Source organism: Gorilla gorilla, chromosome 16 (assembly GCF_029281585.2).
Source record: "Gorilla gorilla gorilla isolate KB3781 chromosome 16, NHGRI_mGorGor1-v2.1_pri, whole genome shotgun sequence".
Classification (NCBI taxonomy): Eukaryota; Metazoa; Chordata; class Mammalia; order Primates; family Hominidae; genus Gorilla; species Gorilla gorilla.
In genome coordinates, this window is record NC_073240.2 from 82,297,970 (window position 1) to 82,314,835 (window position 16,866).

At 47.5% G+C, this 16,866-nt stretch overlaps 1 protein-coding gene across 5 annotated transcripts in view; it reads left to right on the forward strand.

Moving 5' to 3' along the window:
• The window catches only part of CEMIP (cell migration inducing hyaluronidase 1), a 172,603-nt gene that overhangs the window by 113,431 nt on the left and 42,306 nt on the right, over nucleotides 1-16,866 (forward strand). For all 5 annotated transcript variants that reach the window (XM_004056653.4, XM_063698768.1, XM_055363644.2 and 2 more), the window contains 4 exons: nucleotides 2,438-2,570; nucleotides 3,317-3,508; nucleotides 14,050-14,225; nucleotides 16,485-16,694. In XM_004056653.4, the coding sequence (XP_004056701.3) occupies nucleotides 2,438-2,570; nucleotides 3,317-3,508; nucleotides 14,050-14,225; nucleotides 16,485-16,694 (711 nt within the window). The remainder of the gene's footprint in view (nucleotides 1-2,437; nucleotides 2,571-3,316; nucleotides 3,509-14,049; nucleotides 14,226-16,484; nucleotides 16,695-16,866) is intronic.

Below are 16,866 nucleotides of genomic sequence, written 5' to 3' on the forward strand. Positions count from 1 at the left end.
CCTGATGGTAACAAAAACATATTTTGAAGCCAGAGAGATCACAGCTCTACCACTTGTGAGCTTTGGCATATCAGCAAGTGAGGTGCCCACGGTGCAAAATTTAAGGCAGCCCGCTCCCTCCAGCGCCAACTCTGCACTTGCATGACCCTAAGAGTGAGTGCTGCCTTAAATTTTGTGCCCTGGGTGCCTCACTCACAGTCTTGTTACTTAGTGCCTCAGTTTCCTCACAGCAAAAATAGGGATGATAATTATTTCCTCATGGGCATGTTTTGTGGATTCAGTGCAATGAAGTGTGCAGACCAAAAAGTGGCCCATACATTTTTTATTATTTAAAATTAATTTATTGGCTGGATGGGTGGCCCATGCCAGTAATCCCAGCACTTTGGGAGGCCAAAGTGGGTGGATCAATTGAAGTTAGGAGTTCGAGACCAGCCTGACCAACCTGATGAAACCCTATCTCTACTAAAAATACAAAAAGTAGCTGGGTGTGGTGGCGGGCACCTGTAATCCCAGCTACTCGGGAGGCTGAGGCAGAAGAATCGCTTGAACAGGTGGAGGTTGCAGTGAGCTGAGGTGGTGCCATTGTACTCCAGCCTGGGCAACAGAGTGAGGCTCTGTATCCAAATAAATAGTAAAATGAAATGAAATGAAATAAAATAAAATAAATTTACTATTAGTTATAATATTGATAATTATTTTGTTAATATTTATTATTACCAAGAATAATAATAAACTCAACTCTACTTAAAGATCTTTTTCTCTGAATGATGATGGATTCCTTTTACTCTTCTTATCCAAAACTGAGGTCATTCTTCAGGTTAGAAAAAGGAAAAAAAGAAAAAACAGCAGAATTGAGTAGATGTTCTCCTGGAATTATTGTTGGATGTTATACCTGGAAAAAATCTCCAGCCCCCTTCGATGATGTTTTCAGGCTCAGTTCTCAATCTTATGGGGTCTCCCATTGAAGAACATGCTAGCCTCAGGGGAAAACGTCAGGAGGCCCGAGGAGCTGGGCTGACCTTAACTGACCTTGAGCTTACATCTGAACCCCTCTGAGCATCAGCGTTGACCTCCATCTAAAAGCAAGTTTGCAACCCCTGCCTCTCTGGCTGCTGCGGAGACCACCTGAGATAGTGGGTGTGAGTGTGTTTTTGCAGGAAATGACTGAGTTTTAATTGTGGCTGAACTCACATCCACATGGCTCTTCTTCCAAGCCAAAGATAACGGAGTTGCTGGGTTTAAAACAATGTTTCCTAAAAAGTCTCCTCTTTTTTTTTTTTTTTTTGATTGGCTATACTTTCCTTCCTTATTACCCCAGTCTGGTCCCTTTGGTCTCTATGCCAAAGATGACAGCAGCTGCAGCCCTTGCTCTAAATTGCATGTCTTTGAATGATAGTCATGGTCAGGATGCAGACACACCCTGGCTCTGGGATGGGCCCCAGCTGGCAGGGATCATGCCCTCCCTGGAAGCCTGCTCCCTAAATTCTCTACCTGGCCTTGTAGCTGTTCACCAGCCAGCCCTCATCCACTGAGACCTCACTCTGTGCCAGGCCCTGGGCTGAATGCTGGGGACAAGAGGGCAAAAACCAGCTCCTTGCCCTCCCAGAGCCCACCATGTGGTGGAAGGAGGTAGACATTTGAACAAAAGACATTAGGCAGCTTCCACCTTAGGGCAAGAGTGGATGGGGCTTAGAAGTGTTGCGATGTAGTTACATAAGTCTGGGTTCAAGTTTTAGTTCTGCCACCTACTGGCTTTGTGATCCTGGGTAAGTGACTGAACCTCTCTGAGGATGAGTTTCCTTATCTGTAAAACTAACAGCAGCCTCATAGTTTTGCTATGAAGATGAAATGAGATAATATAGGCAAACATCTAGCTTTATAACTACACAAGTGGTTCTCAAACTTTCTTGCCCATTAGAATCACCTGGGCAACTTTTCAAAGTCCAGATGTCCATGCTGCACCCCAGACACAATCAAATCTGAGACTCCGAGGATGGGGACTGGGCATGAGTATTTTTTAAAGACTCCTTGCCATGGGATGTGGAGCCATGTTTGGACTGTTGGCCGCTGTTCATGGTGCTGGTAGTGGTGGTGCAAATTGTAAAAAGTGGCCAGCCCAGATCTTAGAAGAGTGGCTACTTATTGTAGATGCTCCGTAAAATGTTCACCCAGCCATAAGTAGTAAATCACTGGTTTTGATATTGAGTACTGTAGGACCTCAGGCCGGGCATTTATCTATTCCAAGACTGTCCAAGGCTGTCTTTCTCATAACAAAACTGATGGGGGCAATCATTGGGATAATCATCTCGGGCCGTTGTAAATAGTGTTGCAGCAGGGACAATTTTAGACTTCTGAGTATATGTTTAGAACATTAATCATCACCTTCCTTCTCTATAAAAAAAAAGACTTTGCTCTGTAATTTCTGTGTCATTCCCAGGCCACTACAATGGATGGAGTTAACCTCAGCACCGAGGTTGTCTACAAAAAAGGCCAGGATTATAGGTTTGCTTGCTACGACCGGGGCAGAGCCTGCCGGAGCTACCGTGTACGGTTCCTCTGTGGGAAGCCTGGTAAGCAGCCCCTTGTCGGGGACACAGATGCAACTATGGCTCGGTTCCTTGAACTGGCAGCTATGCAGGCAACTTCCAGACCTCTCAGTGTGACAGTACTCCCAAAGGAGAGCACTTTTGTGACACGGGAGCAGTGGGAGGATCCTTGGAGTTGGCAGGAGACAGCAGAACCCCACCCCGCCCATAAGCCTTTCAGGAAGGGGAAGGGCCTGGTCCAAGGCAGTCAAGGTACAAATGGACAGAGCTGCCCTCCCCTGCAGAGATGTGCAGTTCTTTGCCTCTTTGGGTGCTATTATTTTAAATCCAGTTCCTAAGGTGCTTGTTAGAAGAGATTGGAAATGGTCGGGTTGTTCTCGGAGGCACTTGGTCATCTCCAGAAGGCAGTCATTAGGAATGAAAGTTTAGGGGGAGAAGTTTATGGCTACCGAAAATAGTAGTTGAGAGGAACTATATTTGTTTTACATCTTGAGCAAAGTGGGTGGGGTGAGGCAGCCACATTTAACTCCAGCTAAGAAGTTAGTGGAAAACTCCCCCGCCCAGAGCTAATGAATGGCTCTTTTCTGGTAGGGTTTTTGTTGACTTCAAAAACCTTTACCAAGAGTGGGATGGAGCAAGCCAGTGATTTAGGTTTTGGATAGGCAAACCTGGCATTTAGTTATTTAGGGAGGGGAAGGGAAAAAAGAGGTAGCCAAAAGTTTGCCAAGAGCAAAGGGCTCTATCTCAGTCTTTCCTGTTTTGGGTTACAGTGAGGCCCAAACTCACAGTCACCATTGACACCAATGTGAACAGCACCATTCTGAACTTGGAGGATAATGTACAGTCATGGAAACCTGGAGATACCCTGGTCATTGCCAGTACTGATTACTCCATGTACCAGGCAGAAGAGTTCCAGGTGCTTCCCTGCAGATCCTGCGCCCCCAACCAGGTCAAAGTGGCAGGTAGGACTTTTACTAATCCCTTCCTAGACTGGATGAATCTGAAAATTGTTAGGCTTAAAGTAAACTGAAGTTACAACAAATCTGTATCAGTCAGCTATGGCTGTAATAATGCTGCATAACAAAAAAAAAATCTTAAAACCTCATGACAGGTCTTTATTTCTTACTTATGTATCTGCAGGTTGTCTAGGGATCAGCTTCTCTAGACTGAGCCTGACTCCAGGCTGAGAGCTGGGTTCAAGTCACTTCCATATGACTCCCATTCTTCCCAAAACATATTCTTCTCATGGGGGAGACTGCAAACTCCTAGTGGTGAGCAGAAACACAGAACTCTTAAGACCTAGGCTCAAAGATGGCACATTCTCACACTCACATTCCATTGGCTAAAGTAAGTCACATGGTAAAGCACAACACAAATAGGCTAGGGAAGCATATGTCTCTCACCAAGTTTGAGGGGGAGGAAGTGAATATTTGTTAGACAGTTATTCAATCTACTACAAAATTTTTAATCTCTTATATCTGTGAGTTTGGGGTTTTTCTTTTTCTTCTCCTAAATCTTGATTTAGATGTCCTGTAATTTATGTTATTGGAGGTTACTGGAATCACAGATTGTTGAAGGTAAAAAGAGACTTCAAATATAATCCAGGTCAATTATTCTTAGTAGGGGGAATTATGTATCAATTAGAGTTCTTTGGTTGTTAGCAACAGAATCCAACTTGACTATCTTAAGCAAAACAGGAATTTATTGAGAGGCTATTCAACTTGGAGAACTAAAGGAGAAGCTGAATAACTAACCTCCAAAAGGACAGGGAACAGGGTAGCTTCTGGGATCTGGGTAGCAGGAACTAATGGACTGCATCCTTAAGGCATCATCTTTAAGAACCATGCTTAGGCCATGGGACATAGTTCTCAAAAGTCACCTTCCAGGGAGAGAGCATCTGCTTGGGCTGGTGGCTTGTGTGCTCACCCTTTGGCTAGGAAAGGCAGGAACCGTCATTGAAAGTTCTTCTAAGACTGCATCAAATGGATAAATGGCCGTTCCCCAAAGGAAAATTGGGATGTATTACCAGAAGAAAGGGGAATCAGAACGTAAGAGGTGTTAAACATATCACATGCTACAGGACCATACCACCTGGAGGAGTATTAGAATATGGGGTTGGGAGAAAGACCATGGATTGAGAAAGCGTATCCAATATACTCACCATATCTATTATTTTGGAAAGATAAAATTCAGAACATAAAATTCAACACAATCTTTTTGGCTGCCTGAGATATGCTTGTGGAAGAATCTGTGGAGGCAAAGTTTAAAAAATCTGAGAACATTGATGGAATTCGGTCCCCTTATCTTAACACTCATGGAGGAGGCGGACCTAGAGGTCATGTGGTGGAGGCAGTCCACAAACAATGCGGCTGTGATGTCAGGGTGCCCACCTTACACCTCAGACCCTGAAAAAGAAGGCTTACGTGTTTTGGAGGGAGATGGTAATTTGGTGAGTGTAGCTAAAGAGAGGGAAAGAAGCAGCAGCTTGTGGGTAGAGGCCGAGATGACTAGACATTTGTTCCTTGACAAAGTAACAGAGTCTGCTTTTTTAATTGATAATGTTTGAACCCCTACATTATTTGCAAAAGGTTTCAGGGTATCTTACCATAAACACAAGTCCAAGTAAATCTGGCCATGAGGGTAAAAAAGATGGAAGGAGAATAAATTCAGCAAAAGCAGAGGGGGAGGTGACCAAGATTAGCAGAAGAGCAGAAGATACTAAAATAGACAATAAACTTTATCTCTAAGCTACCTGGAAGCCAGAGCAAAGAAAGAAACTTCACAAATTACTTAACTATCATTATCCACTGAAAGGAAGGCAACAAGGAGCCCAGAAGACCAAGAGGGACAACTTTCTCAGCTCTGAGCCACTGAGGAATTTGCCACAGGGGTTTTCATATGAAAGATATTCACAACAATGTGAGCAGCAATGCTGGGAGCAGTTTTATGCAAAGATGCTCTGTGTGGGGCTATTTGCAGTTTGACTCCTAATAGTAGATGGGACATGCTGTTGGTCACATTCTATGAAGATGTTTTGAAGAAGACATTTTTGGTTTGGGTTTTGTTTGGCAGAGGCAGAATAGAATAAAGAACGTGGGCTTTGGAACAAGACACCTGGAATTTGGGTTCCAGGAATGCAGTTATTTGCTGTATGACCTTAGACAATTATGTAATCTTTCTTTATGTCAGCTTCCTCATCTGTAAAATGGAGATAATGATTGTGGCTATTTCATGGGATTGTTGTGAGGATTAAAGGAGTTTGTATATGTGAGGCACTTACAATATTGCCTAGCATACAGTAAGTGCTTAATGAATGTTAGCTCTTATTATTACCATTAGGTGCAATAATTTAGCAGCTATGCTTAAAGATGGGAAAGGAGGAAGGGGTGTGGCTAACAGCAATTTATACCAGTTCTGCTCCTTTGGGACATGCAGGTAGAGGGTGTTGTAGTGAGAGGGAAACAAACTATTTCTATCATTATTATTATTGTTATTGCTTTATAGAGACAGAGCCTCACTATGTTGCCCAGGCTGTTCTTGAAATCCTGGGCTTAAGTGATCCTCCCTCCTCAGCCCTCCCAAAGTGCCAGGATTACAAGCATAAGCCACCACACCCGGCTATCATCATTATTAATGAACATAGGTCTGTCATAGGCCTGCAGCTATTTCTCTGCATGTCTCCAGTGCCTCAAGGTGTGGATGCCATCTCTGTGAGTGTGCATGTTGCACACTTCCCCCACCCTTTGGCTGGGCAGGTGGCCTTGCCCCGCCCTTCCTCCACGGGGAGGTGGGCAGGAGCATTTCATCATGTATTCAACAAGCCATTAGAAAGCACATACAGGCCAGGCGCGGTGGCTCACGTCTGTAATCCCAGGACTTTGGGATGCTGAGGCAGATGGATCACAAGGTCAAGAGTTCGAGACCAGCCTGGCCAACATGGTGAAACCCTGTCTCCACTAAAAATACAAAAATTAGCCAGGTGTAGTGGCGCGTGCCTGTAATCCCAGCTACTCAGGAAGCTGAGGCAGGAGAATCACTTGAACCTGGGAGGCGGAGGTTGCAGTGAGCCAAGATCATGCCACTGCACTCCAGCCTGGGTGACAGAGTGATACTCTGTCTCAAAAAAAAAAAAAAAAGAAAGAAAGAGAGAAAGAAAACACATACAATGTGCCAGGCAATGTGCCAGGCTTGTATATGCCATGGTGAGCAAGATAGACGCATTCCCTGTCCTCAGGGAGCCTGCAGTCCAGCAGTGAAGATAGATATCCACCAAAGTATTGTTCCAATCAAAATAGAATTCCAATATAGAACGATGACAACTGCTATCAAAGTGGAATATGGGAGGTGCTGGGAGTATAGAAAAGGGAGATTTGGCAAAGACAGATGGGCATGTGAGTCTTCCCAGAGGAATGAGTGACTGAGCTGAGACAGAATAGAAGCTGCCTAGGGAGAAGTACTGCCACAGGGGAACATAAAGTTGAGGGGTACATGAGGCGTTCCAGCTACCAAGAGGCTGGAGTAGCTGAAGTAGAGAATGGGAGGGCTGCATGGGACTCGAGAGAGAGGGAGGGGCCATGGTGCAGTTAGGGGCTTTATTCTGAGTGCACAGGGAAGTCATTGAAGGGCAGAAGCCTACTGGATTTCCCCTGGCAGGGAAAGACTGTCTAGACTTGTGTTTATAGGAGGGAGCCAAGAAAAGCAAGTTCCTAATGATTGTTAAACCCTTGGGTCTTCACTGAATGACTATGTGTCACCAAGGGACAATTGTGAAGAAGCCTCTGGGAGGTCAGATGTCCCCCTGGACTCTTGGCAGGAGTGGCATTCAGCCCATCTGAGCTGATGTCACTGCTCACTATAAGATGATCCATGGGACTGGGGTAGCATTTTTTTGGACTATTTAGGAGGGTGAAAGCCTGACCGTGAGCCCTTGCCTGCATGGAGGTGGGAGGGCATGCCAGGGAGAGGTGCTCGGGGTTTCTTCAGACCAGTCCCCATCTGCACCCCAGGGTGGGTCACCCCAAGGCTGCACGGGAGTTCTCACTTTGAGCAGGTCCTGACAAGGCAGCTGTGGTGCCGAGGGTGGCCCTGAGAACGGAGAACCTTGTGTGCGTCAGAGCATTTCTGCCTCAGCCTACAGTGGGGTTGGGGTGTCCATGCAGGAGAGCTGCTCTTCTTGATCACGTTTGACTGCCTGGGTTAGCTGCTTCTGGAGGTCCCTGAAGGCTGGACAGAATGCAGGGGGCAGCTCCGGGCCCTGAGTACCAAGCGGGAGAGGATAAGTGGAGAAGATCCTGCGCCCACCTCAACGCCCTCCACTTTCCTTGGGGTTAGCACTCCCTGTGCTTGTTTCCGCATTAGCCCCACCCCAGCCTACCTCCCCTCCCTTAAGGACATTCGGCTCGGAGCAGCCACCTCCTTTGCCCTGCCCAGGAGCTGTGGGGCCCCCATGAAAACAGCAGCCCCTGGTGAACAGCACCAGAAAAGCCCCAGGTGTGGGTGTGTGTGTGTGTGTGTGTGTGTGTGTGTGTGTGTGTGTGTGTGTGTGTGTGTGTGTGTGTGTGTGTGTGTGTGTGTGTGTGTGTGTGTGTGTGTGTGTGTGTGTGTGTGTGTGTGTGTGTGTGTGTGTGTGTGTGTGTGTTGTCTGTCTGTTCTGGAGAGGCTCACATTCCTCCTATTCATCCCCAAGCCCATTCTCTGTCTCTCCATCTCCCTGTTGACAGGATCAAGGATTCCACCTGCTTCTCCCTTTTCTGTGAGCCCCACCCACCCACCTAGGGACACAGCTATCTCTTAGGCTTCTCTTCCCCAGGCTGGCTGCAGACACGGACACGATCTCCCTGGGTGCTTCTTCCTCATTGCTCCCAGATTTCATTCTACAGGACCGTTTGCATTTCCCTTAAGGCCTTTCTGATGGGAAACAGATGGGGGTAACATAGTAATGAAAATGCACGAATCATCTAAAAAAAATTTCAAAATTTTGTCAACCACAATATGATTACTAACACCTCACAGTGTGGCAGTTGGAACTCCCCTCCCTGGATTTTCCACCCTGTTGTCTTTACCACCTCCCCACTTTGCCCATAAACGCCCCCCACATCTTTAAAGAATGCCGCTATTAGCTAGAATTAACATGAATTTCGTTTTCTGTGATATTCCAAGTACTTCACATAAACCATCTTGTTCACTCTTCACAACAACCTAATACATTACATTACATTAAAAATTCTATTCCTGGCCAGGCGTGGTGGCTTACGCTTGTAATCCCAACACTTTGGGAGGCTGAGGTGGGTGGATCACCTGAGGTCAGGAGTTCGAGACCAGCCTGGCCAGCACGGTGAAACCCCGTCTCTACTAAAAATACAAAAATTAACCGGATGTGGTGGCAGGCACCTGTAATCCCAGCTACTCAGGAGGCTGCCGCAGGAGAATCGCTTGAACCTTGGAGGTGGAGGTTGCAGTGAGCCGAGATCGCACCATTGCACTCCAGCCTGGGGGACAAGAGTGAGACTTTGTCTCAAAAAAAAAAAAATTTGATTCCTCAGTCACAGCAGCCAGGTTTCATGTGTCCAGTAGCCACCGGTGACTAGTGGCTACCATACTGGACAACCCAGAATAGAGCACTTCCTTCATCACAGGAAGTTCTAGTGGGCGGCACTGATGTAGGTCAAGCAAGTCAACATCTGAGCCAGGATTCCAACTCAGAGCTATCTGGCTCCAAGGCTACACGTGCTGCTTCATTCTCCCTCCATGAAGGCCCTTGTTCCCAAAGTCTCCACCTGAAGATGACTGTGGGGAACCTGGGTTTAAGTTTGCTTTCTGGGGCCCTCCAGCTTGAGTCTCTCTGGGCTTGTCCTCATACCCGATCTGAGAAGGTCAGGCCCCATCTCCCTCTCCACCAGACTCACTGAGTCCTGCTAGGTCTGAGCTACATGTGCACACTCTGGCTCCTTCCACTGGAAGGTCTTTGATGTTTTTTCTTCTCTTGACCCTGGGGTACCTAGCACCCTGCGTACTCTCTAGAGAGGGATCTGGGGGTTGTGGAAGCAGGACACCTGCAGAGTAAAGACTAGGGAAGGGTGACATCTGCAGCCCTGTGTAGGGCAACTGTGCAGAGCCCCTCTGCTTCCCGGGCCTCCTCCCCACTCACCCAGGTGCTCATGGCTCTTCTGGATTATTTGAGACAAGGCTAGTTGGGCCACATCTGCTTTTCCCTGGTTGGGCTTCACGTATCAGTACTTTGAGGAGGAAGCGAGGAGTGGATGCTGGTGGGAGAATTCTGAGGCAGGATGGGGTGCGGGGGAGTCAGGCACACACTGTCCCTCATCTCTCGGATAGCAGCCGGGGAGTGGCCAGTGAAGGCGGCAGCAGGACAGATAAGGTGGCTGCTGCAGCTAACAGCCATGGCCAGGTCTCGTAAAAGCTTCTGATAGGAAGCTGCAGCCGGGAAGATGGCTGTGGGACTGAAATATTCTTGCAGCTCTCAATCTGACTTATATTTCCTTGGCTGACAGGAGTCTGATAAACACAGTGCCTCCACCTACCTGACAGTCACTCCTACACCCTGCCCAACTTCTCCTACGGAAAAAAGAAAGATGCCAAATTTGCTATCTACCAACTCCCGTTATTATAGGTGTGAAGCCAGTGGTGGGAGCCTTGGGGATGGTGCTAGTGACAGCTGCAGGTGTCATTTCTGTTACACTAGCCTCCTACCATATGCCAGGGGCTTAATTTCTAAGCACAGCCCATGGATTAACTCATTTAACAATCACAGCCAACTTTTGAGGTATGTGCTATTATTATCTCCATTTTATAGATGAAGAGCCTGAGGTTCCAGGAGCTTAAATATGCTCAGGGACTCACAGCTGTGAGCTGAGTTGGAATCTGACCCTCACAGCCTGGCTCCAGAGTCACAATCCTCCCCATCACATTATCTTACCTCTGCAGCCACGTTCAAGACCAGATCCCTGAGGAAGGTCCTCTGGCCACCTACAAGAGCAGAAGCCTCTAGTCAGTGTCCTTCCTGGACACCATATTTTAAGGTGGATGCTGGCAAGTTGAGAGAAGCACCCAGAGCACCAGGATGCACGTGCTGTAAGGGATGGTTGGAAGACGAAGGATGAATGTCCTGGAGGCGGGGAGGCTCGGCCTGGTTTCCTGGCTCTGCTGAGCACTGCAGGAACTCCCAGAAGGAAAGACTAACATTGAGTGTGGTCAGGGAGGACATCACTGAGAAGGAGGAACTGGAGCTAAGTGGGACAAAGTGGAGAAAGCTTGCTGCAGGTAGAGGGAGATACACGCATGAAAGCTCTGAGATGTAAAATAGCAAAGGCATGTTCAAGGAAGGATGATGGTCTGGTCTGGCCGGAACAGAAGAGGGTATGTGGGAGTGATGAGATGAACCCACAGGAGTTGGAGTTTCACTGTGTCAACCCCTTAGACTGGTAAACGGGGAGCTGAGTTTTGCATGGAGACCTCTTTGCCATCCCCTGCCTGGCAAGACTGAGCCTGTTGCTCTCTGTTGCCTGTTCCCTCAACATGCTCAACCCTTTGGGGAGTTTGGGAAGTCTGCTTCCTTTCCTTGGTGAAGTTTGCTGTGTGCTCTCAGGATCCACTCAGAAGCCAGTGCAAAGCTCTATTTCAGAAAGATTCTGCCCCCCACACCTGGGAAGGCCCCGTAACTGAAGACCACAGAGCTGATGGATGGGAGATGAGTCAGGGATGGAAGGAAAGGTTTTTCTGTGGGTGGCCGGAAGGAGCCCTGCTTCTGGATCTTAGAACTGTAAAGACACATGGCCCTGTGGCCCAAATGAGAAGCCATGTTCAGTGGGCTGCCCTGGAGGAGGGGGCTCCAGCATTCTGCAGAGTTAACTTATTTCATATCATTCCCCCTGGTTGGTGTCAGAACCCTGGATGAAACCAAAGGCCTGACAGCTTCCACGTGTGGTGTCCACTCCTGACCCCTTTGGCAGGGCACAGAGCTTTTTGGCATCTGCATATCAGGGAGTAAGAGTCCATTGCAGTAAATGAAATCTTTCTAAGATTATTATTACTTAAAGTCTGATACTTGTTTAAAGAAGGATTCTGTGCTGGGTGTGGTGGCACCCACCTGTAGTCCCAGCATTTTGGGATCCCCAGGCAGGAGGATTTTTTGAGCCCAGGAGTTCAAGACTACAGTGAGCTGTGATCACACCACTGCACTCCAGCCTGGGTGACAGGGCAAGACCCAATCCAGTATCTGAAAAAGAAGGAGGACTCTGTGATAGATGGAATAATGACCCCTAAATATATTCACGTCCTGATCTTCAGTACCCATGAATGTTAGCTTATGTGACAAAAGGGACTTTGCACATGTGTTAAATTAAGGTTCTGGAGATGGAGATTATCTTGGATTATCTGGGTGGGCCAAATGTGATCACAAGGGTCCTTAAAAGAGGGACATAGGAAGGTCAGAGTCAGAAGAAAGTGACGTAATGACAGGGGCAGCGACTGGAGTGATGCACGTTAAAGATGGCGGAAGGGGTCATGAGCCAAGGAACACAGGCAGCCACTCAGATCTGAAAAGGGCAAGGAACAGATTCTCCTCTGGAGCCTCCATGAGGAACCAGCCCTGTTGACACCTTGATTTATCCCCGTTAGATTCATTTCATACTTGTGACTCCCAAGGCTATAAGAGAATAAATTTATGTTGTTTTAAGCTCCTAAGTTTACGGTAATTTGTTACTGCAGGATAGGAAACTAATACCAACTCCATAGGAGATATTTTCTCAAATTTGCCCTGTGTCAATTTCACATCTTGAATAAGATACTTCACAAAAAAACCCCACAATCTCACTGAGTCTGCAGAATCCCAAAACAGTAAACATCCCTAGAAACACTGCAGGCATACAGGATATGTGCAGGGTGAAGGGGCAGGCAAGAGTCAGCTCTTCCTGTGGAGGAGAGAGCAGGACAGTGTCACTGGAGTGGGTGTTACTCAGGGCTAATTATAACCATGGCCTTCACATGTGAACACTGGCAGTGTCTGGGGGCTGAGGCCGGTGCTCCATTGCTCCAGTTAAGATCACAGCGAAAGCCAAGCCGTGTAGGTGGTGTGGTTCAGGCTGGGTATCCACATGGGAGGTTATTGCTGTCTGTAATTGTATCCTCAAATGGAAGAGAAAGTATCCATAAGCCAGGTCAGCAACCTCAGTGAAGAGCCCAACGAATTTAGAGCCCGCCTAAGATCTCTTTATTCCATAAAAGAGTGTGGGATTGTTGTGGAGGCAGAATTTGGGGCTATAAATCAAAGGCAGTTCTAAAGTTTGAACTCTTGTCACCCTGCACCGTTCTTGAGATGCATTTTCTGCACAGAGTGGGGAGGAAGGGACTGCATTTGGCAAGAGATTGAGTGGAGTGATGGGAGGGAGAGAATGGAGAGAAAACGGAGGGGTTAGGTGCAGACCACAAGTTCAGGGGCTCTGATTACAGCAGGAGAGAGACTGGCAATTACTAGGAGGGGTAGCAGAACTGGAAAAGGTCTTTTGTTTGTTAGTTTTTTAAGGATGGGAAGGTCTAGAGAAGTTTGAAGACGGAATATAAGGAGCCCAAATGAAGGAAGAAATGAAATTACTAGTGGAGGGAGTCTAGGGCCTTAAGGATATGGAAAGGGGTAAGACTGGGGGTCAGTGCACAAGTGGGGAGAGCATCCTCTCCACCGACACCAGAGGAAGGGTAGGGGATGGTGAGGAGCTCAGTACAGAGTCGGGTGGAGGCTGTTCTTCACTGCTCCACGTGGTACCACGGAGGCATCCAGAGCTAGGCCACAGTGGTGGATGCAGAAGCTCCAATCTGGCTCTTTCTGGAGCCCCAGGCTGTAGATACACACTCTACACGAGGCTGAGGTAAGCAGAATAGGGATTTGCCTGCTTTAACAGATTATGAATTTGCACTGCTGTAAAGCAGGGGCTTTAAAGACAGAGGGGTTCTGTTTTATCTTCCTAAGATCGGCAATCTACGGTATCATCCAGAGACCAGGTTTCTTCTCTCCCGTTGCTCTGCCATCTCTGGGGCATGGTGCTCACCTGCATGGGCGAGGCTGGCCTGCCAGCCCCCAGGAAAGAGCAAGAGGAGGGCAGTCTGGAGGTGGCACTTATCACTTCTCAAACCTTACAGCCACACCTAACTGCAGGGAGGCTGAGAAATGTCATTCCCTTGGGTGGCCCTGTGTCCAGCTAAAATGCAGGAGTTTAGGACTGAAAAGCAGAAGAGGAGACAAATATTAGGGGACAATTAGCCATTTCTGCCAAAGGCTTCAGACCTAAGCCTGTGTAACTGTGAGATCTGGGTCTGCATGTAGGCGTGTGACTTCACCTCCCTGACCTTCATCCTTCTGTAACATGAGACCACTGTGCACACCGGGCATGGCGATGAGTAAGCAGCAGCCATAGAAGCACCTGGCAGGGGCCCAGAGCTCAGTGGGCATGCAGTACCTGCTGTTGTTTACCGTCCTCCCTTTCTGCCCTAGGGAAACCAATGTACCTGCACATCGGGGAGGAGATAGACGGCGTGGACATGCGGGCGGAGGTTGGGCTTCTGAGCCGGAACATCATAGTGATGGGGGAGATGGAGGACAAATGCTACCCCTACAGAAACCACATCTGCAATTTCTTTGACTTCGATACCTTTGGGGGCCACATCAAGGTATGCGTCTCTCTGGCAGAGTCTTTCAACCCAACCAGGAGAGTTCCTATGATGTCAGCCTCTAGACGGGCCTTCTTGGTAGGGATGAGGGTTGGGGAACAGGAGGTGGGATCAAGGGGATGGCGCCTTCTGGAAGTTTGAGAAGTCTTATATATTATCCATTGGTGTGCAGCTCCCCCCACCAATATTTGGGAATAAGAGAGATGATGGAGCTAACTCGGCAACAAACAGCTCTCTGCTCTTGGCCACGTGGTACACATCACACTGTTTCAACATTGCCTTCATTCCTTGTCTTCATTATTTCATGTTTACTTCATTATTGCCCTGATCACTTCCTAAAAGAACTAGCATTTAACTTGCAAAAGGTCACATTTACAATGGATCCATTACCATATAGATAAAACAATAAGCAGGTGAGAGGAATTAGAAGTCACAGCATTGGCTGGGCGTGGTGGCTCCCGCCTGTAATCCCAACACTTTGGGGAGCCAAGGCGGGTGGATCACCTGAGGTCAGGAATTCGAGACCAGCCTGGCCAGCATGGTGAAACCCCATCTCTACTAAAAATACAAAAATTAGCTGGGCTGGTGGCGGGCACCTGTAATCCCAGCTACTCGGGAGGCTGAGACAGGAGAATTGCTTGAACCCAGGAGGCAGAGGTTCAGGGAGCTGAGATCTCGCCACTGCACTCCAGCCTGGTGACAGAGCGAGACTCCATCTCAAAACAAAAACAACAACAAAAACAAAAAGAAGTTGTAGCATTAAATTTACCTGTGAGTTTCCTGGCTAGAGTCAAGACAAAGAAGAGACATAGTGAGCTGCAGGGTTCTTACCGCACAATATAGAAAAACGATACTAATTTACTGGTGCTTACGTTTTCCTAGTATTAAGCTCAAAGAGGAATTTCTTTTATATCACAATGCAAAGTGCCTTTTCCAGGCATATTATATTGCTTAAGATACCCACAATTTCTTCATGTGGTAATTGGTTTCAATGCCAATAGCATTATATTACCTCAGAGTTTTGCTAAGATAGTTCTCATAAAGCTAATACCATGCACTTTAAGGATAAGACTTTTTGGTAGTGGAACTGAAGAGACAAATGGAGTGAAACTTAGAGTATTCACAATGGGGGCCCTACTGGCATTTTATGTGAGATGATTCTTTGTCACATAGGCCTATGTTATAGGATTTCTATCATCCCTGGCCCCTACTCATACAATGCTAGCAGCGCTCCCCAGTCATTATCACCACCAAAAACACTTTATATATCTAGTCATCTCCTGGGTATAGGGTGTGGCAGAGGTGATGGTACTGTCCTCAGTTGAGAAACTCATTAGTGATACTAAAGCAGAAATAGCAGGTCTATGTTACACAAGCTGCTATAGCCCCCTTTTCAATCCTGAGACCAGTCCCTGAATGATCAGGGGACTCTTTCCCACTGAGCTCAAACTAGCCCTCAGAATCATTCTCAACACAGCTCTCCAGGGCTGCTACTACTGGAGCTGACACTCCAGTTGGCACCTATTTTTGGAAGAAATGGTTAGCATGCCAAGATTATCCTTCTTTAGTAGAGGTTAGCTGAGCCTGACTTTTGACAGGATTCATTTTCAGACTGTATTTTCATGGTAGGCACCTGGGGGGCAGGAGTTCCATGTGGTCAAGAGGTTTTCTTGAGCCCGAAAGAATGGGTCTATGCATATCGTGAAGTGAGTGAGTGTGTGGTGTTCCCTCCATTCACACACATGCCACCAGAACATGGGCTCATGAAGATTCCAGAGTCGGTGTTCCCTTTCCCTCTGCTAGGAGAAGGTCTTGGGTGGGAGACAATGGCAAAGGCTCTTGCTGCTCCATAGTTCACTGTAACCTGGATTCCCCATGGTCATAGGGCATGCTTTTTGCCATCCCACTCCTCCAGATTATCTCAGAGTTATCCCTTGCTCATAACACTTGATGGTTTGGGAGACAGGAAAGGAGGTTCAAAGTGAGCCCCAGCTATAGCATAGCTCTTCAGAACATCTCATTTCCAAGCACTTCATTTCCTCACAATGTCCTCTGTCATTAGCAGTGCCTTGCCTGTCTTCCACAGTATAAGAAGGGCCAGGCATTCTAACCCATTTGCAGAGAATATCTTTGATTTACTGAGTACTAAGTGGGGACTGGCAAAGAACAATGCCTCTGCATCTTTGGAATATGGGCACCAGCCAGGGAAATCACAAAGCATCTCATGGGCTCCTCTGACTCTCGGTTCTCCTCTCCTAGTTTGCTCTGGGATTTAAGGCAGCACACCTGGAGGGCATGGAGCTGAAGCATATGGGACAGCAGCTGATGGGTCAGTACCCGATCCACTTCCACCTGGCCGGTGATGTAGATGAAAGGGGAGGTTATGACCCACCCACATACATCAGGGACCTCTCCATCCATCATACATTCTCTCGCTGCGTCACAGTCCATGGCTCCAATGGCTTGTTGGTAAGAACCTCCTTCCCTCAGGGAACTCTGGGGATGGGCCATGGATGGTTAGCACTGGAGGGGTGTTTGGACGTAGACACTTAATCCAGGGCCTTTGGGGATTGAACCATCCTTAGCTCAGGTTTCAGAAAGATATCAACTGGGAGCAGATCACCAACCAAACAGGAAGGAG